Genomic DNA, 23,752 nt, shown 5'->3' on the forward strand with positions numbered 1-23,752 from the left:
CTTAGTGGCACAGTGGTTAAGCACTCAGCTGCTAATTGAAACTTCAGTGGTTCAAACGCACCAGCCATTCTGTGGTAGAAAGATGTGGCGATCTGCTTCTGCAAAGATTTACAACCTTGGAAATCCTAGGGGACAGTTCTACTCTGTCCTATAGGGTCGCTATGAGTCAGAATCAACTCAATGGCAATGAGTTTTGAGTAGGGATTAGGATTCCAACACTTATTTTGAGGGGACACAATTCAATCCATGAGACATAGTTTATGTGTGTTCCAGTATCATGTAGAAGAGACCAATGAAATAGAAGGTAGGAGATGTGAGTTCTAATCCAATTTCTTACACTAATTAGATAGTAGAACTTGGACAAGTCATTACCTTCTTAAGGCATTGGGTCCCTCTGCTGTAACAGCAGGAGTTTGGAAGACATAACTTTATGTGAATTGTTTGTAAAATATATTGTGTACCTGGTGTGTACTGCTGTGTCACCTTTGCCAAAGAAAACTAGATCTTTTTTTTATACATATTTACAAAAATGGCATCAACCGTAAAAATGGCAGTGTGGTGTGGTCTAACCTCCTCTAACTTCACGAGGTGGGAAAATCATCAGCATCAACAGCCCAAAGCTGATTCCTGTGAAGCAGAGGTCAAACATACCTTCATCTTCCAACCTTTTTACCAATTCTGACACCAACAGTCCCTCCTATAGCGTTCTCTACTTCTCTGCTGGGTTCAATAATTCATAGCTACAGCCACATAGAACTCACAGATCATACTCATGACTGTGGGGTTTATTAGGAAAGTAACAGGTTACAGTTCAGGATCAGGAACATCTCAGGATGTAGTTCTTTGGTTAGGACAGCTTCTTGGCTGTGCCCACAATGAGGCTTCTCCCTAGCCCTCAGCCTCTCCTCCCCTTGGGCCTCTTGGGCCTTTTGGGCTGCTTGGGTCTCTTAGGCTTCTTGGGCCAGCTCAGTCTCTGCCCTGCTTGAACAAGTGTTACAAAGCTCTTTAGCTCCACTGTTAAGTGTCCAGAGGCACCCCACTCTGCCAGTAAGCCTCGGCCTCAGCTCTCTAGCTCCACCAATAAATGCCCAGAGGTATCCGACTCCGCCAGGAAGCCTCCTGCCCAAAAGCACTCAGCCCTCTCGCTCTGTAGGTCGGGTTGCCTACCATAGCACCTTGCTCGGTGGGCCGGGAAGTCCACTGGACCATTTTGTGCCATTCTTCTGGCTCTGCTGCTGCCATTTCTCTGCTGCTGTTTCTTGCCGTCTCACATGGTCTGTGGTGTTAAAGATCTCTCTCTCTCTGTCTCCTGGGTCTAGGAGATTCTCAGTGTAGGATACACTCCATTCCCAATTCTCCTTGGTGGTAGTGGGGTTCCCCCTTCTAGGCTCTGGGATAGCTCATTTTAAGCCTAGTGGGATGGCAAAACTGACCAATCTCCTCATTAGTGTTCCATGCACCTTATTTTCATGGTCCCACCTCTGCAAGGGTGCCATGCACATTATTTGCATTATTAGCAGGCTGTCCAATCCCTTTGGTGGGCCACAAGCACCTTATTTGCATATTCCCACTCAATCATTACAAGACCATGAATGGCTTAAAGGCCCATTTTAAGTAATTCACTGTACCACAATATTAATATTCTTTCTTCACTGGAAAGGATAATTGAATGTTGACTCTCAGTTATCAACAACTCTGTTTTGTACACATATATGTATGTCTTGTCTCTCTAACCATTTTCATTTTATAAGCATTGACACCAGCAGTCATGATTTAACATTTTGCCTAGACAGCAGTCCATCTGTTACAAACAATAGAAGCCAAGTAAAGATATGTAGATGATTTCACCTTAAGTCCTGTAGGAGCATTCTCCTTACCCCATTCTGTATCATTTCCCTGAATACAGACAGCCACAGTGCTGTAGCAGTCCTAGCGCAAGTCTGATGATGGCAGATTGCACTCTTTACTTTAAGAGTGTGTAAATTCCCCTCAGGGGGATCATATGTTTATTAATGTGTCACAAGTTGCTTGCTTCCTGTTAGCTCTTCTTAGTAAATAGAACTATAGCGTTCTTTGAATGTGGCTTTATTTTTAGCATTTTAAATCACCTCCTGATGAACAGAAACAGTAAACAAGTATTAAGGCGTCGAAAGTAATTTGAAAATAGTGCTATCCTGGGGAGTCTGGAATTCCAGGCATTACCAGACAGTTGTAAATCAGCAGTCACCTCACAGAGCAAGGGAATAAAAGTCAGGAAAATAAGAATACCTTAGTGTGCTCTTTTTTTAGTGTGCTCAGCTGGAGCCACTTTCTGAAGATTAGGGTCAATTGCATTGACAGGAGAGAAGGAAGGGGGGCTGGGGTGAAGAGTCCATTTTATTCCTCAACTTCAGTCATTCTTATCCAGCCCACTCAGATATCCCCCATGACAAGTATAAAGACTTGTTCGGATTTTTGTACTTCACACTAATTGAACACCAAAGAACTAAAGATGTCATCATGGTGATATGATCTAACCCACCTTCTGAACACTGTCTGGTCATACTGCAAAATGGAATAGAACAGAAATGGGGAAAGGGACACAGCAGTAATGACAAGACCTAACACTGAGTGCTCACTCTGAAAGGCACTGTTCTAAGCGCTAACATATTTTAACGAGCTTGATTCCCACGACAACCTTATAAGGCTTTACTATTATTTTCTCCTTATACAAATAAGGAAACAGAAGCCTGTAAGAGTCAGGTAACTTACCCTAGTTTTCAAAAGTGATGAGGAAGTGAACTGGAATCTGAACTCTGGCAGTTGGGCTTTGAGGTTCTTGCTCTTAACTGGACCCTGTTTGTGTGCGTATATATATATATATATATATATATATATATATAAAATCTATCTCCTATTCAATACACCACCACCACTACCCACTGCGGTTGAGTTGATTCCGACTCATAGTGACCCCATGGGGTTTTCAAGGCTGTAAGGCTGTAAATCTGTGTGAAAGCAGACTGCCACACCTTTCACCTCTGAAGCCACTGGTGGTTTTGAACCACTGACCTTTGGGTTAGCAGTTGATGACTTTAACCACTGCTCCTTATTCAATACAATGAGGCGTGATAAAACAGATAAACGAAGTGATCAATTGTTTGAGGAGAAAGAAAAACTAAGACTCTTGAATTTAAAAGATTTATGTGGAAGGTTCAAAATTAGAATTCACAGACTTATTTCTTAGATTCTGTTCTTTAAGAATTCTAAAGCATTATACGAGTATCACTATTATTTGAAAACCTGAGTATTTTCTTAACACGTGTCCTAAGATAGGTATTAGCTTAACTTAGATAATTATTTTTCTGAAAAAAAAAAAAACCAGTGAATCCTAATTTTAAATCTTTCACACAGTGAAACATAGGTTTTCTTTCTCTCCAAACTACTGATGACTTTGTTTGTCCTTATATCAAAAGGAATCCCAGCATGGTGCAAACGGTTAAGTGTATGACTACTAAGTGAAAGGTTAGTGGTTTGAACCCATCCAGGGGCACCTTGGAAGAAAGGCTTGGTGATCTGTTTCCGAAAAGTCCAAAACCAAACACCCAAACCCATTGCCGTAGAGTGGATTCTGACTCAGAGCGGCCCTATAGGACAGAGTAGAACTGCCCCATAGGGTTTCCAAGGAGCGGCTGGTGGATTCGAGCTGCCAACCTTTTGGTTAGCAGCCAAACTCTTAACCACTGTACTACTAAGGCTCCAAGGTCATAGGAGTGCAGTTCTACTATGCAGCACATGGAGTCATTATGAGTCAGACTCAATGGCAACTGTTTTTTTTTTCTTGTATCAAATTCCAGACAGACTTTTTTAAATAAGTAGGGTCAAGTCAAAGAGCACCCAATAATATTTCCTAAACATACATTTGAATATATCCTAAGATAGGTAATGGTTTGACTTAGATAATTATTTTCTTGGGAAAAAAAAATCCTACAATGATCCTGGGAAAAAGCATGCTTTAGTCTATAAACCTATTGCCATCGATTCAATTCTGACTCCTAGCGACCCTGTAGAGGACAGAATAGAACTGCCCCAGTAGGGTTTCCAAGGAGTGGCTGGTGGATTTGAACTGCAGACCTTTTTGGTTAGCAGCCAAACTCTTAACCACTGTGCCACCAGGGCTCCACTTTAGTTTATACTGGAGTAAAATTAATATTGCTGACAAACACAAAGGCGATTTTTTTTTTCACTTTGGTGTCCCACAGACATCTCAAGCTCAAGTTAAAATTGAACACACCCTCTTTTCTCTCAAAGTTGTTTCTTGTTCAGTATTCTCTCATATACTCATTTGAGAAGGTCTTCATGATCTTTCTTTCACGCTTTTGTGTCATGTTGACTCTATGCCCTAAATATCTTTTGAATGTTCCCTCCTCTCCATCCCAATGGCACTGTCTTCATTGGAGGTGCCATCTTTTTTCCAAATGAATACAGTTGCTTTCTAATTCCTCTCAATGCATTTAGTCATTCTTCCAGTCCAATCCATCTTTCTCACCACAACCAGAAAAAAAGAATAGTCCAAGATCCAAATTTCATTGTCCCCCAAGATAAAATCCAAACTCTTTGAAGTGAATTACACAACCTTCAGTCTGGCTGAAGCTCACCTTTCCAGTCTCAGTTCCTGCTGTTCATTTGTAGCTACCTTATACTCTAAATTTTTTTTTATACTCTAAATTATTTGCAGTTACCTAAAAGTACCAGTTGTTTCATGCCTTTATGTCTTTGTACATACTGTTACCTGAAATATACTTTCTTGCCAAATTCTTACTAATTCTTTAAGGCAACCCACTATCACCATTTTTTGTTTCTTATCAAGCCTTCTTGTTTCCTTCTTTGACACTACTGTATTAATACATATCCCTTCGTTGTACTTATCACATTGAATTTCAACTGTTTACCGTCTATCTCTTCTCCTAGACCATAAGCTGCTTGAGAAATATGTAATATCATTCCACCAAAATTCTCAGACACATGGTCTGGTTGACTTTAATGGTCAATGGTTTCTCCTATTAAGTATTTTAGATCTACTCATAGGCTAATATAATAATCTAGAGATAAAAAGACTTCTAATTTTGTGGAAGTTTTTTTTTTTTTTTTTGCCCAATATAAAGCCTGGGTTTTATAAAGCCAAATATATAGCCTAGCTATTTTCTGACCAATCTCATCGTGTCACATCAACATTAAGCAAAAGTTAGAATCTAAATTGAGAAGCTGCTCAAATGTCAAAGCATCTTAGTTGAATAAGGAGGAGGACTTGGGAGCTGTAGTTCACATGTACAGATACAGAGCAGGGAAAAGCCAACATCTCTGAGCGCCTAGAATAGGTTAAGCAGATTCCTATTCAGTATCTCATTTGATACTGGGACAAGTTCTGTCCCTGCACTGCAACTGAGACTTAGAGGGGTTAAATAAATTGTCCATAGTTGCAGAGATAGGGTGCAGTGAGATTCAAATCCAGAACTTTGGTGGCCAACTACATGAATATACATTTGGGAACTTACCAAATGAGTTCTCTGCTCAATTTTGAATCTCATGCTTTATTCTTCTCTTTATTCCCAGTGTCCAACACAGTGCCTGACACAATGTAGGTGCTCATTGAATATCCTGAGACAAACAGAAATGGTGCAACTTACCCCGAAACTTCTTTTGGTCCCAACTCTTCCAAAAGGCTCTCTGAAGATGATTTCTATTCTCACTTATTCCAAGTTGTAAACTTGATTTAAGAACCAGCAAGGAAAATGATGAGCCACTGATTTAATGACCTGATTCTATAAAATCTGCATATCAAGATGGTGTTGTCCTTATATAACACAGTAGAATGCTTCAGTGGTCTGACAATCCAGAGTCCAGGTCCTAAAAAAAAATGGATATGGAGAAAGGGTAGAGATAGTGACTTTTTAATTATTTTATCCAAGACTGTTTTCTACCCAGACTCATTGATAACCCCTATGCTTTTGGTATTAGAGAGTGGGGCAACCTTATTTCTGCCTTTCCTTTATGCTTAATAACCTATTGCCATCGAGTCAATTCCGACTCACAGCAGCCTTATAGGACAGAGTAGAGCTGCCCCATAGGGTTTCCAATGACCAGCTGGTGGGTTTTAACTGCTGACCTTTTGGTTAGCTGCTGAGCTCCTAACCACTGTACCACCAGGGCTTCAATGCTTAATAGGTCAGTTATATTTTTTTACTTCTCTTTTAAGTTTACCAATTTTAGCATAAATCCAGGCTTGATTTCCTTCCTGATGTAAATCTTCCTTTATGTTTTCTATTTTTCTTGATACAAAAATCTTTATTGAGCATTTTTTCAAGACTAACCTGTATATAACAGAAAACATATTTTTCAGCAAATAAAAAATGTGCAGTCGGCTTCACTGGACCAAACATTGTTTAGGCTGGGCGACAAGACAGAGCAGTGTACAATAAGCCAAGATACCATAAAATGGAGTTTTTGCTTTTCTCTTCTTTTGAGTGAATTAAACACACTGCCTTGGCAGCACTTTCTTTTTGTTCTCACCAGGCCACCATATTTATTCTGCTCTGTTACAGAAACTCCACTTACTGTATGAAAGTATCCATCTCGCTGACAGTGGGTGAAAATGACACTGGACTCTGCTACAATTCTAAGATGAAGTACTTTGAAAAGGCTGAACTTAGCAAAAGCAAGGAAATTTCGTGCCGTGACATAGAGGATTTTTTACTACCAACCAGAGAACCTGAAATCCTTTGGTACAAGGTATGGACTGTGGATGATTTTATTGCCTATAAATAGATTAATGTGCATCTTATTCTGGGGAAAATTGGATAAAAATTTTAAATGTGTGTGGTACATACATAGCTCAGCTCATCCTTCTTAAAACACAGCAGCAAGTTGTAGTAGTCATTAAAGTCTCCGAACCTGTGACTGCTAAATTTTAGTCAATATGTGTATTGGTAGTTCGTTGTAATAAGCTATATGTTTATGCTCTCTATATTGACAATTCTTTCAAGTCTATTACAGTCTGGACTGATAATTTCAGGAGCTAAAATATATTAAGCATTCACTTCAAAGGTCTTCGTGTTAGCAGTCCAAAATGTCCCCACTCAGCAGGGAAAGGAAAGATTTGCCTCTTCGATAAAATGGTACATTACTTCTTATTTGAATGTTACTACATGTAACTTTGTCCATATTCTAATCCTTTTAAATGTAAGCACACTTTCTAAAGAATTTACATCTGATGAAAATGTATAATATTATAAAAATAGTGTGAGTGTAACTTTCTTCAAAACCACAAGAAATTTTAGATTTGAGAATAATCTAACCCCTGTTCTTCTCATTACATCATTTGCTTTCACTAAAGTTCCAGATTTGAACATATACTTCAGCTTATTTATATCACAGAAGAAAGAAAATGTCGTTATTGAAAGTACTCAAGAATATACAGAATACAGAGAGAGAGAGAGAGGCACACACACTGTTGCTACGTTGATGCTATGGATGTTTCTCTAGAATATTTTATCCATGGTTTAAAGATCTCTAGTATAAAATTCCTTTGTCCAACTCGCTGGAAGTAGGGATATAGGAAACTGGACATCTTGGTAGAGGAGCCCTGGCGATGAAGTGGTTGAAGTGCTCAGCTGCTAACCAGAAGCTTGGCAGTTCAAACCCACCAGTCGCTCTGCGACAGAAAGATGTGGCAGTCTGCTACCATAAAGATTACAGCCTTGAAAACCCAATGGGGCAGTTCTACTCTGTCCTACAGGGTCCCTATGAGTTGGAATTGACTCGAAGGCAGTGGGTTTGGGTTTTGGAACTCTTAGTAACTAGATCCACAAATGTCAAAATACATAGTGTAAGCCCTCATGATGGATTGCTCATGAATGCAGAACCTGTTAGAAATGAAACAAGAAACAAAACTTCTGTGATTTTTTTAAGGATTTTTGCCAAAATCAGCAATGTTCTTCTCTAAGACTTAATTTTAATTCTTGATAAGAAGCAATGGTGGGTTCAGAACAGCAAGGAAACTGTTAAGTTTTTTTTTTCTCCCTTCCCCTTGGTTTCCTATCCAAGACAGTCTTAAACAACACTCAGATATTAGCAATACTGGTTTCTGTTCCTGGGCTGGAGAGTTTTGTGTGTGTGCTCTTTTTTTTCCCCCTTTTTAAAATTGTTTATTTCCCACCCTTGATTCTCTGTGGCTTGTCTGCCTTCCACAGGCGGACTCTGAGGAAGCCCTGGTGACTGCTTCAAAGGAGGGAAGTGTTAAGGGTATGTGACCCAAGGTCTCAAAAGAACAAATATTTTTCTAGTACATATATGTAGACATATGTATATGTATACATATATACGTATATGTATATGGGTTTTTTTTTATATGTAGACATTCACCTTCTAGATAATGCAATTTCTTAGTTGGTTCTTAATAAGTTATTCGTAAGAGTTGGGTGTCATTTCTCATTTTTGCAAACTGCATCTCAAAATGTCTGAAAGATGAGAGATTAAATATACACACACACATATATTCTCTCTCACTCACGTTCAGTTTAAGAAAATGGCTGACTTCACACTGGTCCTTTAGGTGCTTCCACCATCACCACAATCATTTTGACTTTAAGTTATAAAGGCCATCACTAGTGGAGTGATTTGTGGGAATATAGTGTGTGTGTAATTTTAAAGTCTTGTAACATACCAGATTGTTTTTGTAGACTTAGGTGTTACCCTCTCGATTCTAAATAGATGAGATTTTAAGACTGCTTCTTAAAGTAGAAAACCATAAAAGTTACTCTGGTTAAATATGTGTTCGATATATTCAATGCATGTTGTTTCTAAACTAATGCAATAGGGCGTTATATTTTACTTACTATGAATCTTTACCTTGTCTAAAAGGCATAGAGCAGTGATAATACAAATACATATGATCTTCAAAGTGTCAGTATCTGAATCATTTAAAAAGGGGCAATTTATGCAACTAATATAAGCACATAAAATGTATATTTTGGTCTGAAGTAACTGGATAATTGCCCCCGCCCCGTTACCCAAAGGCATTGAGCCACATAATCAAAATAATGGTCTGCAAAAATTTGATTTACCAATAAAATTTTTTAGAAATAATATTACCTCTGAAAAGTGTCAAAGCGTTTAAAGCTTTTTTATCCTCATTCCATTGATTTGAAATCTGGCTAGAGGAAACGGACTTCTGTCTTGGCAAAAACAGAAATCTCCTGAGCCAACATCATTATAATCCAAAGCTTAATTCAAAGACGATAATTTGGTAGGCCCATCAACAACAATGAAAGTGTATTTGTGGGACTGTAAAGACCTTGCATATAAATTTTGGCTTTTTAAATGAATTGTAGAATACAAATGCTATGAAGGAATTGAATTATTTCTAAATGCAGTGTTAACATATTTCAAATATTGAAATAGCATTTTCCTCTGTAGAAGTATTAATTTTTTTTTCTTTACTTTCTACTAAAATAATGTATTTCATACTTATGGTATCAGTAACAAGATGATTAATTTCAAAATCATCAAATGTAAAGTATTTGCTTCTAAAAATGATATTAGGATTAATCTTAACATAGATCCCCATTCTTAGAAGTAAGTAATTAATAAACAACTGATTTAGAGACACCAATCATAGAAGTTAATAAAGTGATTCTTACTAAAAATACTCTTTTCAAATTGCAGTTATACATATGCCTGGTTTCCTGGAGATTTGAAGAAAGAATGAAAATCTTTAGCATTAATTTAAAACTCCTTAGTCCTTTTAAAATATAAATTTATTACCTTTTGGTTGAGTTAATTAAAACGCTTTGCTCTGTGTTTCAATTATTATACGCACCATCAAAATTTTGTTTTTCATGTAGGAATGTAGGACAAAAACATGGAGGCCAAGTATTGTGTTCAAAAGAGGTACCTTGCTTATAAGAGAAGTCAGAGAAGATGACATTGGAAATTACACCTGTGAATTAAAATATGGAGGCTTTGTTGTGAGAAGAACTACTGAATTAACTGTTACAGGTAATCGCAGTCTTCAATATTTCATTCGCAATTAACGGAAGTCCCATGTTAAGTTTAGCTGTTGTGCATGCATTATTTTGTCTACACACGAAAGAGTAGCTTCACCAAATGTTAAGTGGATTCTTATAGTTGAAACTTATTCCTTCTGGCTTTTAAATCATCTTAACACTGAAATGCATTTGAAAGGTGAAAAGGAATATGTTCAGGGAATTATAGAAATGTTAGCTTTTGAAAGTACTTGAAATAATGAGTTGACAATTTCAGAAAATTATGCTTATATTTTGTGGTGATATCATTCTCGGAAGCAATTTTCTAGCGTGATGATATGGAATATATGAAGTATACGTCTGTCTTCCTGTCTCGTTCCAAATAGAAAAAATTTACTTTTCTCTTTTATTCCTTTATCACTCTATGAATCTGACAGATAATCCTTGTGAGCTTCAAAATAACATAATGGCAGGAATAATCAAATAATTATGTGAGAGACAATAGATATTGGTTGCTGTGGTGGAAGGACAGGAGACAGAATATAGAAAACCATCTGTAATCATACATCTACAACTCACTAATCACGCGGCTTAGATAGAGTCTCCACCATTTTCAGAACATCCATTTTCTCATGTATAAAATGGAGACGATAAAATTTGCCTTATTTATTTCAAAAAGTTTTTGTGAGAATCAAATGAGGTAATTTGTATGAAATCAATTTGCAAAATACGGAATTATTCCAATCATACTTTTTTTGTCATTTTTATTTGTAACTTTTTCTTTTTTTATTTTATAGTCTACTTCACTAAAAATGGTTCCATGAGAAAAGGGGGAGGAAGGGCAAAATCTGAAGGTGAAGGACATTCTTCTCATGTTGTTATTGAGAGAGGGTCTTCTCAGTGATTCCTGTAGAGGCATCAATTCAATTAAAATAGTTTTTCTGTATATGAAGTCTCATGGTACTCAACTATATTTTGTAATAATCAACTTTTCTTTTTTGATCTTAAAATCATGATATACTTCGGCTTGACCACTACATCCTGCTTGATGGAATTTATTTGATGAATAATAATTATAGTAATTATTCTGATTAAAAGAAAATTTATTTAAACAGAGAAGGGGCTCTCAGGTAATGCCTTTGATAAACAGCGGATCCAGTAAACAACTGACACTTGAATAGTAAACACAGGGTCAGTCTTTAGCCTGTATCTATCATAGGCGTATGTACAATTTACAGTTGTTTGTGATTTAGATGTATAATAGGCTTCTTTATAGAAAAGCAAAATTAATGCTTTATTGTTCTTACTCCCTATCATTTTAATGGGCTGGTGAAAAAAATATATGTATCTGTCTACATTTGGGTTTTCTTTATCATATACATTGAAATTTAATGTTATTTTGCTCTCAGTATATACTGAAGTAGCTTTTCTAAGGGGTAGGAATTTTAAAATATAAAAGGAAATAGATCTAATAGAAAATAGAATTCACTTCTAGTCTTTTTTCCTTGCAGTGTAGAATTAATTTTTGGTAAGTGTCTTTGTTACTTAGTGCTGCTGTAACCCAAAAAGAAAAAAAATACACGAGTGTGTGGTTTTAAAAAGGAACAGAAATTTATTTTTTCACTGTTTCAGAGGCTAGGAATAGAAATTCAAGGCACCCACAGGGCTAGGCTCTTTCTCTCTCCGTAGGTTCTAGAGGAAGATCCTTGTCTCTTTCTGCTTCTGTAGCCCCAGGCATTTCTTGGCCTTCCTTAGCTGCCTGTAGGTGTATCTTCACATGGCATCTGTCTCCTTCCTTGTGTGTCTGTGGCTGTTCTGCTGTTTGTATAAGACACCACTCAGAAGAGATTAGATTTAGAACCCACTCTACTCCAGTTGGATCTCATTAACATAAAAAAGAAAACCCCTCCTTCCACATTCACAGGTACAAGGGTTAGGACTTTAGCATAACTTTCTGAGGGATACAATTCAATCTGTAACAGTAAGCCCATCTTCTCCCTTCCCAGAAACACTAGGATTCTAAACCATTATCTAGTAAGAGACAATTGAAGACAATCTCATGGAAATTGGAAACTCGGTCCCAAGTGGTAAAGTGACTTATTAAGGCTATTTAGTAGAACCAAGACTAGAACTCTTTTTCTCCTAAATGCTGCCCAGGTCGACTACACTTTTCTAAGCTTCATTTCTCTAAAAGCATCTCCTTTTCTTCATAGGAAAAAAAAAAAAAAAACCGGTTGCCATCGAGTCCATTCCAACTCATAGCAACCCTATAGGACAGGGTAGAACTGCTCCATAGGGTTTCCAATGAGCTGCGGGTGGATTTGAACTGCTGACCTTTTGGTTAGCAGCCATAGTTCTTAACCACTGCACTGCCAGGGCTCCTCATAGGAAAGAGAGACATGATTATTTTTTGATACCCAAGTGGAAGTTAGTAAAAGTTTTCATTCAACTAATTAGCATGAATACTTCTAGCATACCTAGTCTTACCTGTGACAATGAATTGGGCAAAGAAATGATCAAGCAAAATTACATTGTATATGCAATCTTGGGTGAGTAAGAGAGCTGCATGCCCTAAAATTAAAAATGGTATTATTAAAATGCATTTTAGGTATTAACAGATCAATGGACAAGATTTTTTTGTGCTTAACATTATTTTAAATGAAGTGACACTTGAACACATTTACTTTGCCTGTGGCCAAATGAAAGAACAATTCTTAGAATCCGAATTATATCCCTCAGTAAAGCAACAAATGTGTGCTGTTCTCTGGATACCAATGAATCCCTATTTTATAGCTTGTTTTTTTGTATGTCATTATCATGTTGCATTCAATGTAAATATTACGCAAAGTGTGATACCATTTATTTTTCGTGGAAATGCCTTAGCAGATAATAAACAAATATTTTGTAGTGTGTTAGAATTTTCTTTAAAAGAAAAAAAAGAGGCCTGTATGTGATGAGATTAGGGAATTTCTGGCTAAATAAGGTGACTAAATGTGCAGGCAATATTGGGAGCTTATCAAAACTGTGTGTTTCTAAGTAAGCAAAGTAGTGGTTCAGAAAACGCATCACAATGAAAAACCAAAACCAAACCCACTGCTGTCGAGTCAATTCCGACTCATAGTAACCCTATAGGATCAAGAAGAACTGCCCCATACGGTTTCCGAGGAGTGGCTGGTGGCTTCAAACTGCTGACCTTTTGGTGAGCAGCAGAGCTCTTAACCACTGTACCACCAGGGCTCCAGCACAATGAAAGGAATAATAAACCTGCCCAGCAGTTTTGGTACCTTTTAAACATTTGTTTTGTTTTGAATGTAAGATGCTTCAGCCTTATCTCTAGCCTTTGCCCTTTGCTGTAAGCCTCAGCAATGCCAAAGTTTTTACTCTTCCCCAAATATCCTGCCTCTGATCCCGTACCCATGCTGTTCTCTCTGGAATGTTTTTTTTTTTTTTTTTCTCCTCATTGTCACAGGGTTGATTTTTACTCTTCCTTCAAGGTGCAGCTCAAGTGTTACTTTCTTTTTGAGGCATGTAATCCTTCATGCCTCCATAGCGCTTTTTAGTATCCCTATTTCAGTATTTACCACATTGCATTTTAACTGTTGATGGCCAGTCCTCTTTTTTCCACCAGAATATGCACTTCTTGGAGTCAAGGGTAAAATATTTTTTAATAAACTTTTTATTTTAGATTTACAGAAAAATTGCAAAGATAGTGCCGAGAGAACTCATATACCTCATACACCTCATACCCAGTTTCCTCTATTTTTTAACTTCTTATATTAATATGTTACATATGTTGTAATTAATGAACTAATATTAATTCATTATTATTAATTAAAGTCTATACTTTATTCAGATTTCCTTCAGTCTTCGCTAATGTTCTTCCTCAGTTCTAGGATGGCACATTACATTTTGTTGTCATGTCTCCTTTGGCTCTTCTTGTCAGTGACAGTTCTCAGACTTTCCTTGTTTTTGATGGTCTTGACAGTGTTGAGGCGTACTAGTCAGGTATTTTGTAGAATGCCCCTCAGCTGGGATTTGTCTGAGGTGTTTGTGATTAGACTGGGGTTTGTGTTCTTCAGAGGAAGGCCACAGAGGTATCACAATATATCACATAGATATATCACAATATATCACATGATCACCTGTCTGAGGTTGTGTTTTGTCAGGTTTCTCCACTATAAAATTACAGTAAGTCCCTGGGCTATGAACGTCCGACATATGGACAACTCGTACTTGCCCTTGAACTTTATGTAAATTTGCCCTCACTTTGAAATGATCGAACCAACCCCTACTGGCAATAAATTCTTCGTCACAATCACCTTCACTTGCTGCATGTGCAGTTTTAAGACATTGAAAAGACTTCAAGCCTTTTCTGGCACGAAAGTGAAGCTAAATAAGAACTGTATGTGCCTCTTCCGACTTACCTACAAATTCTTAAAGACACACTTAAGAAAGGATTTCGTTCGTATCCTAGGGACTGCCTGTACTAATTTTTCCTCTTTTGTTACCTTACTCTTTGGAAGGAAGTCACTCCGAGCAGCTCACACTTAAGGAGTAAAGTTCTACGTCTTTGAAGGCAGGGTATCCATATCAATTATTTGAAATTCTTCTGCACAGAAATTTGTCTATTCTCCTACATACATTTATTCAATCATTTATTTATACCAATGAAGTCATGGATCTTTCTTTTATATTTTTATTTTGTTGTTCAGATTGTTCCAGGTTTGGCTATTGGGAGCTCTTCCAGTTAGTTCCTGTGTCCCTTTGACATAGCCTTATCATTTTTAAAATACTAACCCATACATATACACAAATCTGTAAATATGTCTATGTGTAACCATCAATATCTATAATAATCTAAACATGAGTTCATACTGATGTCTCCAATTGTGATCAATTATGGCATGGATCATTCTAGTCTCTTCCTCTTGCTTATCTATAGCCTCCCACTCCAACAGTGCGAAACCTGGGTCCCATAATCCACCATCAATTTACTTAGTCGTTCCATTCCAGTACACATATATAGCAATATCAGAACTGTTAACCTCTACCACCATGGGAAAAAATTTTGTCAACTAGAGTACAGTGTTATGTACATTTTTTTTGTCTTTAGTCTTAGAGATTCCACCCATTTCCAAAGTTGCTTAAGTCAGCATCCTCCCCCCCAACTCCCTTCTTCAGTGAGTTATTTGTTTACTTCTGTTTTTTTTTTAATATTATGTCTGTGAAGTAATATAGTTAGAATGTTTTGTTACATTCTGCATTTCATTGTGGAACTCCTCAATCTCCTAAATGATTTTTTTAATTTGCATACATTAAGGTTCACTCTTTGTGCTGTAAACTTTTACAGGTTTTAACAAATGAATAGTGTAACATATCCATCATTACAGTATCATACAGAATAGTTTCACTTCCAATGAAAATCCCCTTCTTTCCATTTTCCCCTCTTCCTCCCAAACCCCTGGCAACCTCTGATCTTTTACCATAACAATTGTTTTGCTTTTTTTCAAAATGTCATATAATTGACATCATACAGTATTTAGCCTCTTCAGACTGGCTGCTTTCAGTTAGCAATGTCCATTTAAGATTCATTCATGTCTTTTCATGACTTGACAGCTCCTTTCTTTTTATCACTGAATAATATTTCATTGTATGGGTGTACCACAGCTTGCGACATCTTGGTTGCTTCCAGTTTGGAGATTATGAATAAAGTTGCACATGTAGGATTTTGTGTGGGTGTAGGTTTTCAAATCAGTTGAGGGAATGCCTAGGAGTGTGATTGCTAGATAGTATGGTAAGACTATGTTTTTGGTTTTCAGTTTGTCCAGTTTTTTTTTTTTTTTCTTTTTTGTGGTAACAATGGAAGTGATGACTTACAGGCTTTCCAACATGTGGGAGCTGAAACAGAAAGTGACAATGTCATTTTCAATTTCGAGTTCTCAACCCAAATGAGAATCTCACATAATGTCTGACCAATTGTAGTCACTCTCACTCAACAGATGTGCGTCCTTGAAAGAATTAAGTCACTGTCATGAACATGTTCCAGTTTAAACAATTGCTCTTAACTGGTGTCACACTTTGTAAAAGAGAGGGTCATCAAAAAAGAGGGTCATCGAAAAAGGAAATGGATTGACACAGTGGCTGCAACCATGGGCTCAAACACAGCAACAGTTGTGAGGATGGTGCAGGACTGGGCAACGTTTCTTTCTGTTGTACATCGGGTGGCTGAGTCGGAACTGACTCGATGATGCCTAACAGCAACAACAGCTTTAATTATGTTTACAATTAGGCAAAATAATACCCTTGTCACCTGAAAAGTATAAAAAATAGTGGAGTGAATAACTCTCTCAATCCAGGTCCCACACTCCACTTTTGTTAATACTACCGAGTATTACATTAACCTTTTAATTTCCTATATCATATTGCTGCTTTACATTGAGCTTTAAGTTACATGGAGCCCTGGTGGAACAGTGGTTAAGAGATTGGCTGTTAACCAAAAGGTCAACGGATCGATTCCACCAGCTATGAGGCAATTCTACTCTGTTCTATAGGGTCGCTATGAGTCAGAATCGGCTTGATGGCAAATGGTTTGTTTTTTGTTCTTTTAAGTTAAATAATATAAATAACATCACCTTCATTATATTAACTGTTACGTCAAGTGCCTATCTGCACTTGAACTTTTGGATACAAATGCAGGAATGCATTAAGCTGCTTCACGTTAATTTTTAATATTTTATTCCATCAAGATCAGTTTTATTCTTGATTCTGTTTTCCACCATATTATCTTCTCTTTCTGGACAAAAGTCAGTAGATTTTTACTGGACGATATCTCTGTTTTGATTGAAGTTGTTGTTAAAAATGTTATATTCAATAAAACTGTATAATACTGTGTAATATGCCTTTCTATTTTTCTATCTTTTCAGAAATGTGTAATTTACCTCTCTTTAGGTATTTTTTTAAAATCCCACTAAGAAACCAAGAATCCTGCCCATATTTCCTCACTTTTTTTCTTTTCATTTGATAGTGAACTTTAACCACCAAAAAAAAAAAAAAAAAAAAACCCGTTGCTGTCAAGTCGATTCCGACTTTAACAAGGTGTATCAAATATAAACGTGCAGCTACTTAGCATGTTGTCAAATGAACCCCACTAGGTGAAGAAACAGAACAGTGTATGTACCACAGAACCTCCTTTTGTGTCTTTATGATAATAAACCCCTTCCACCCCACTAATGGGTCCCACCATCGTGATTTTTATGGTATTTTTGTTTATGTCTTCTTAAAGTTGTGCTAGCTAATAGTGCATGCCTAAGATAATTAAAGTTTGCCTGTTTTTGGAACATAAATATAGACACACATGGTATATTATTCTATCATGTCTGGCTTCTTCAACTCAAATTATTTTTAAAATCTCCATCCATGTTACTCCATTTATCTGTACTTTATTCACTACTCTTATACTTTAGTATTTCAGTATATGAATAGCCCATCGTTTGTTGATAGATGTTTGGTGCTGTTTGATTTTTTGGCTAATATTATTAATGCTGCCATTAATCACCTAGTGTGTGTGTGTGTGTGTGTGTGAGTGTGTGTGTGTGTGTATCTTAGGACATGCATTTCTGTGGAATTTTTACCTAGTTGTAGATTCACTGGTTCATATAAAAAATAGAGTATATATATTTTCAAATTTACTAGACATTGTTAATTCTTTTCCAAAGTGTTTGCACCAATATAGATTCTTACCAGTGGCGTATAAATATTTCTGTTATTCTGATCTTGCCAACTTTTAGCACGCATTTGCCTATTTGATGGGTATATTGTGGTATCACATTTCCCTCATTACTAATGAAGTTGAGCATCTATGCACATGTTTATTATTCATTTAGATTGCTCTTTTATAAAGTGATTATCCAAGGCTTTTGCTCATTTTTTTCCTGTTTTATACATATAAAAACAAAACAAACCCCAAACCCATTGCTAATGAGCTAATTCTGACTTATAGCAACCCTACCCATAGAGTTTCCAAGGAGCGCCTGGCAGATTCGAACTGCCGACCGTCTGGGTAGCAACCCTACAAGACAGAGTAGAACTGCCCCATAGGCTTTCCAAGGAGCAGCTGGTGGATTCAAACTGCAAACCTTTTGGTTAGCAGCTGAGCTCTTAAGCACTGCCCCACCATAGCGGTTCTTTATATATGCTAGAAATGATCCCTTCGTTGGTTGAACTTACATTTCTTCATCTTGTGCACAACTAGGGTTTGCTGTATCCTTTTCTAAATGAACAATATTATCTATTTAATGACCTATCGTAGACTTTGCTTTGATTGACATCACTATGAGAAATCAGGAGTTTCTAGAGTATATTTCAATTAAAAACATTTCTGCTATTTGAGGTTTTTAATTACAAGTAACAAAAACGTATTTCCAGTTGGCTTTAAAAAAATGAAATTTACCGATTCACATAATCGAAATGAAATTTTCAGGCATGGTTGCATCCAGGGTTTCAAATAATTTCAGGTCTCAGCCTTTTCTTCCTTCCATTTGTGACCTATGCCATCCTCCAGGTCTTCTCCAAAATTTCCAATTATGTAATGGACCATAACCAGGCTGTATTTTACCAGCTTACACACTCCAGCCAAGGTAGGACCGTTAGTGATAACATGAGAAAAAAAATCTCCATCTGTAGTTGTTATAGTCCTGGATCAGATCATACAACCATTCCTAAGACAATCCCTGCATCCAGGGGAATGGAATATTCTGTTCAGGCTGGTTTGGGTCATGTGCCAACCCTACTACATGGACTGAAAGAAGGGGAGGAGTCGTATCCGAAAGGAAATTTGAGGTTCCAAAACAAAGTGAAGAATATTCTAAGGAACATAAAAAGCAGATGCCCATTACTTCTTTTAAGTTTACTATTTCTGTTAAAGATTATAAACTGTGATTTGTTTATCATAAAATTCTGTTGTAGGTTACATAATTTTCTGTACTTCAATATTGCTAATTAAAAATGTGAAAAGATTCACATTTGTGTTGATATAAATTGTCATATCCTAGGTGTCCTTGGACAGAACTCTAACTCACACCCAGACTATAACTTTAACCTTAATCCTATGCCGGATTATTTGTAGGAATGTGAGTATGGGGAAAATCTCATGTCCAGAGGTGGTCCATCAGAGATTTAGTAATCCCAAACTAAATTAGACCAGTTTGCTATTCTTACAGTATGAACTATCCAGATTAAAAAAATAGACAATAGTTATGGTGCATATTTTTGGATGTTAGGTCTAAGAAAAAAGGAATAAACACTATATGTATATTTTTTAGTAACATTAATTAAATTATATGTTTATCACTTTTGTCTATTTCCCTTTAGGTCAAAACATTTTCCTGTAATTGTAAAAATAAAGATTCAAAATAAAATAATAACCATATTTCCATCATAAAATTTACATATGAGTCTGATCAGTTGAAAAGCCATTTAATTTCTAGAACTGGAGCATAGAGTAGTGAACTGATGGTAAGAGAACAGATGGTGAAAAAGTTATATGAGGAAATTTTTTCCCAGTTTAATGTAAGAATGAGCAAGAATAATGCTTTAGTCAGTAAGCAAGTGAGAAAAGGAAAACTGACCTGAAGGTAGTAAAAAGAATGAGGGGCTTGCTACAAGAACGTGATGGTTTTAGTAGCATTTTAATACTTGATCTAATATTTTTAACAGAGTTAAGGTAGCAGTATGTTTAAACTACTTTCAATCAACCATAGGCTGAATTTACGCTCACAAAAGGACATCCACCTCCTCTGTTTATGGATGAGGAAGCCAAGGCAAAGAAAGGTTAAGTGGCTTTATTGAGGTCACGAAACATCATGGTGACAAATTTAGGAATAAAATTTAATTTCCTGGACTTCATTCTATAATTTACTCCACTGGATAAATTAATAGCAAGGCTTTGTAGTTTTCATATTAGCTCTGCTGATCGCTATGGAAGATTTATTATTGAAGTTCAACTGAAACACATTTTACTATGAGACCTTTAATCCTTCTGCCACTGATGTAATTAAATGGTATATTTGTGGTCTAGCCTGAGGGGGGTGGAGTGATTACCTCTATTTTTTTCTCTCTTTCAAAACTGGTAACTTTTATCTCCTTTTTTAAGGAACCATTTTTTGATTTACTTCATAAATTCAAGTGTTCTTTACTGACTATAACTTAACAAGAATTGATGAAATTGATAATAGGACATATCTTTCCAGACATTAATTTCTCTGTCTGGTAACATGCCAAACCTGATGCCCCAACAACCATCATGATAATCCAGTAAGCCCAGTGCCGTCGAGTCGATTCCGACTCATAGCGACCCTATAGGACAGAATATAGTTTCTATTAAATGGAGCATATTTCAGTCTTAGTTATTTTTATAAGTAAATATGTCATATTTTGCAATTCAAGGACCATTTACATTAATTCTATTTTTTAAATTAAAAGAGAATCAAGCTGATCAGTACATTGAAACTGAGTTTAATCAATTTGACTAATTCTGAGTTAGAGTTCAATCCCTAGAGCAAAAGATCTGTCTCATGAGTAATTTCTAATGGAAATTCTACTGAAACAACGGACACAAATTACCTTAATTTATTGTTTAGTCTCTCCATATACAGTAGTCCCCCATTACCCAAGGTTTCACTATCCTTGGTTTCAGTTACCCGTGGTCCAAAATAATAAATGGAAAATTTCAGAAATAAACAATTCGTAACTTTTAAATTGTGTGCCATTCTGAATAGCTTGATGAAATTTCATAGTCCTGCTCCGTACCACCCAGGATATGAATCATCCCTTTGTCCAGAGTACCCACCTGTATAAACTACCCGCCCCTTAGTCGCTTAGCCACCTCAGTTATCTATAAGATTGACTGTCCATGGTATCACAGTGTTTGTTTTCAAGTAATCCTTATTTTAGTTAATGGTGGCCCCGAAACACAAGAATAGTCATGCTGGCAATTCCAATATGCCAAGAGAAGCCTTAAAGTGCTTCCTTTAAGAGAAAACGTGAAAGAAAGTTCTCCATTTAACAAGGAAAGAAATAGGGTTCAGTACTATTTGAAGTTTCAGGCATCCACTGGGGGTCTTGGAACATATCCCCTGTGGATAAGGGGAGACTACTGTATTGAATGAGTTATCCAAAAACGTATGAGTCAAGAAAAGATTTAATGTCAAGATGTGGTAATTTTGAATAAAAAGCATGTTTTTTATTATTAAACAGAAATATATATGTATATATAAGCATATAGATATTTAAACTAGTCTGGAATGTGCCATTTCTGGCCATGGGGAAGACATCATTTATTTGCATTATTTCCTTTAACATAAGCAATAATAAGTGTTAGTAATGAGAATGGTTAACACTTACTGGGTATTTGCTATGTGCCAGATTGTTTCTAAATTCTCATTTTTAATGACTCATTTAATCTATATAACTTCAATTTATTTACCCTTTACAATTTTTCAAGTGCTTGATAAGTACTTGGTAATCTCCTAGTAGATTTCATAAATTGCACCTGAAAATAAGCAATTTTCTCATTGTCCACTTCATACAGTCCTCTGGATTTGAGAAAACAACGGAAATTTATTTCTGGAAATATGCTAGATTAGATGTCTCCCTTCCCTGCCATGAAACCAAGAATGCTAGATAAAATAGAATAAACATACTGTTACAGATTGAATTGTGTCCCCTCCCCCCAAAATATGTGTTGAAATCCTAATCCCTATACCTGTGCATGTAATCCCATTTGGGAATAAGGTTTTCTTTGTTATAATGATGAGGTCATATCAGTGTGAGGTGTGTCCTAAACCAATCGCTTTTGATAAAAGGAGCAGATTAGGCACAGAAGCTAGTAAGCATAGATGGAAGAAGACAGATGCCAGGCCACTTGAAAAGATCACCAAGGAACCCAGCAACAGAAGCTGAAAACAGACAAGGACCTTCCCTCAGAGCCCACAGAGAGAGAAAGCCTTCCCCTATAGCCAGTGCCCTGAATTTTGACTTCTAGCCTTCTACTTAGCTAACTGAAAGGTTGACATTTTGAACCCACACAGAGGCTCTGCAGGAGAAAGACCTAGAAATCTTCACTCACAATGATTACAGCCTAGAAAACTCTATGGGGAAGTTCTACTCTGTCACATGGAGTAGCTAGGAGTTGAAATTGACTCGATGGCACCTAACAACAATAACAGCCTCCTAAATTGTGAGAAAATAAATTTCTGTTTGTTAAAGCCACCTACTAGTGGTATTTCTGTTATAGCAGCACTAAGAAACTAAGACATGTGCCTTTTAAATGCATAGCTGAGCTTGCAAGAAAGTTAAAAACAAACAAAATCTCAAGAGCCAAAAAGAAAGAGGAAAATAAAAACTAGAGCAGTTAAAAGAACCTGACTCTGAGGCCATCATGGAGTGGGGATAGGCAGAGGACTGTCAGGGGTGTCATTGTTAGCAACCAAGAGCTTGGTTTCTAATAGTTACATGGGGAGATGAGACTAAGACTTAAACTTTCAAAGGTGGGGAGTTGGACTGAAGACCTCACATAAAGTAAGGTCTCCAGAAGGGCTAGCATGAAAGTGAACTGGGAAAAGATCACTGGGACAGAAAGAAGAAAAGCAAGTTTTCGTGCCATGGTCTGAGCACTTCATTTTTTTTTTTTTTCCTGTAAGTATTCTATTAATCCATAGTCTTGTGGGTTTGAGTGTTTGAATTTATACCATTCCTGGAACCCTGGTGGAGCAGTGATTAAGAGCTCACCTACTAACCAAAAGGTCAGCAGTCTGAATCCATCAAGCGCTCCTTGGAAACCCTATGGGGCAGTTCTACTCCATCCTGTAGGGTCGCTATGAGTCAGAATCGACTCAACGGCCAGGGGACCTGTGGCCTGAAAACGCTTAAGTAAAAAAAATTAACATAAAAACGGTGCCAGGCTGGTAAGATTTCTGGATAGTAAGTGTAATGCAAGACTTTTCTGGAGAGACAACAACCTCAACACAAGATTCCCATGAATGAAACTTTACTGAAGATTGCAAGACAAAAAATGAACACATTTAGCCATGAGAAAGTGTATGCAGACAAAATACAGAGTAGGCTAGGACCCTTAAGAATGCCAGATACCAGAATTCGTAGATACAGCCTATAAATTAACTATGCTTAAAATGACGGGTGTTATTTTAAAAAATCGAAAATAAAGCTTCTATTTTTTGGTGCTAAAAAAAATTTTTTTTTTTTTTGTGTGTGTGAGAGCATAAATATTAGGAACAGTACTATGGCCAGCAGCACTCCCCACCCTGACCTTTTTTTTTTAATATATAATTTTATTTATTTTGTTGTTGTTGAGAATACGCACAGCAAAACATACACCAATTTGACAGTTACTACATGTGCCATTTAGTGACACTGTTTACATCATTCAAGTTGTATGGTTAACCATTCTCACCCTCATTTTCTGAGTTGTTCTTCCCTCATTAACATAAACTCACTGCCCCCTACGGGTTCCTATCTAAGCTTTCCAGTTGCTGTTTTCCATTTGATTTCTTATACATAGTTCTTAAAATAGCATAATACTCAAGGCAGACCTTTTTTACTACTGAAGCTAAACTACTGTTAGGTTTTAAGATGACTTCAGGGGATATTTTTAGTTTAAGCTTTAAGGATTATCTCAGGGCAATAGTTTCAGAGGTTCACCCAACTTTCATGGC

General features: G+C 36.7%; 1 protein-coding gene across 1 annotated transcript in view; it reads left to right on the forward strand.

The window, feature by feature from the left end:
* The window catches only part of IL1RAPL1 (interleukin 1 receptor accessory protein like 1), a 722,800-nt gene that overhangs the window by 97,742 nt on the left and 601,306 nt on the right, over positions 1-23,752 (forward strand). Inside the window, exons 3-4 of the mRNA XM_064278411.1 lie at positions 6,582-6,768; positions 9,882-10,035. Of these exons, the coding sequence (XP_064134481.1) occupies positions 6,582-6,768; positions 9,882-10,035 (341 nt within the window). The remainder of the gene's footprint in view (positions 1-6,581; positions 6,769-9,881; positions 10,036-23,752) is intronic.

This window comes from Loxodonta africana, chromosome X, assembly GCF_030014295.1.
Source record: "Loxodonta africana isolate mLoxAfr1 chromosome X, mLoxAfr1.hap2, whole genome shotgun sequence".
NCBI classification, from domain to species: domain Eukaryota; kingdom Metazoa; phylum Chordata; class Mammalia; order Proboscidea; family Elephantidae; genus Loxodonta; species Loxodonta africana.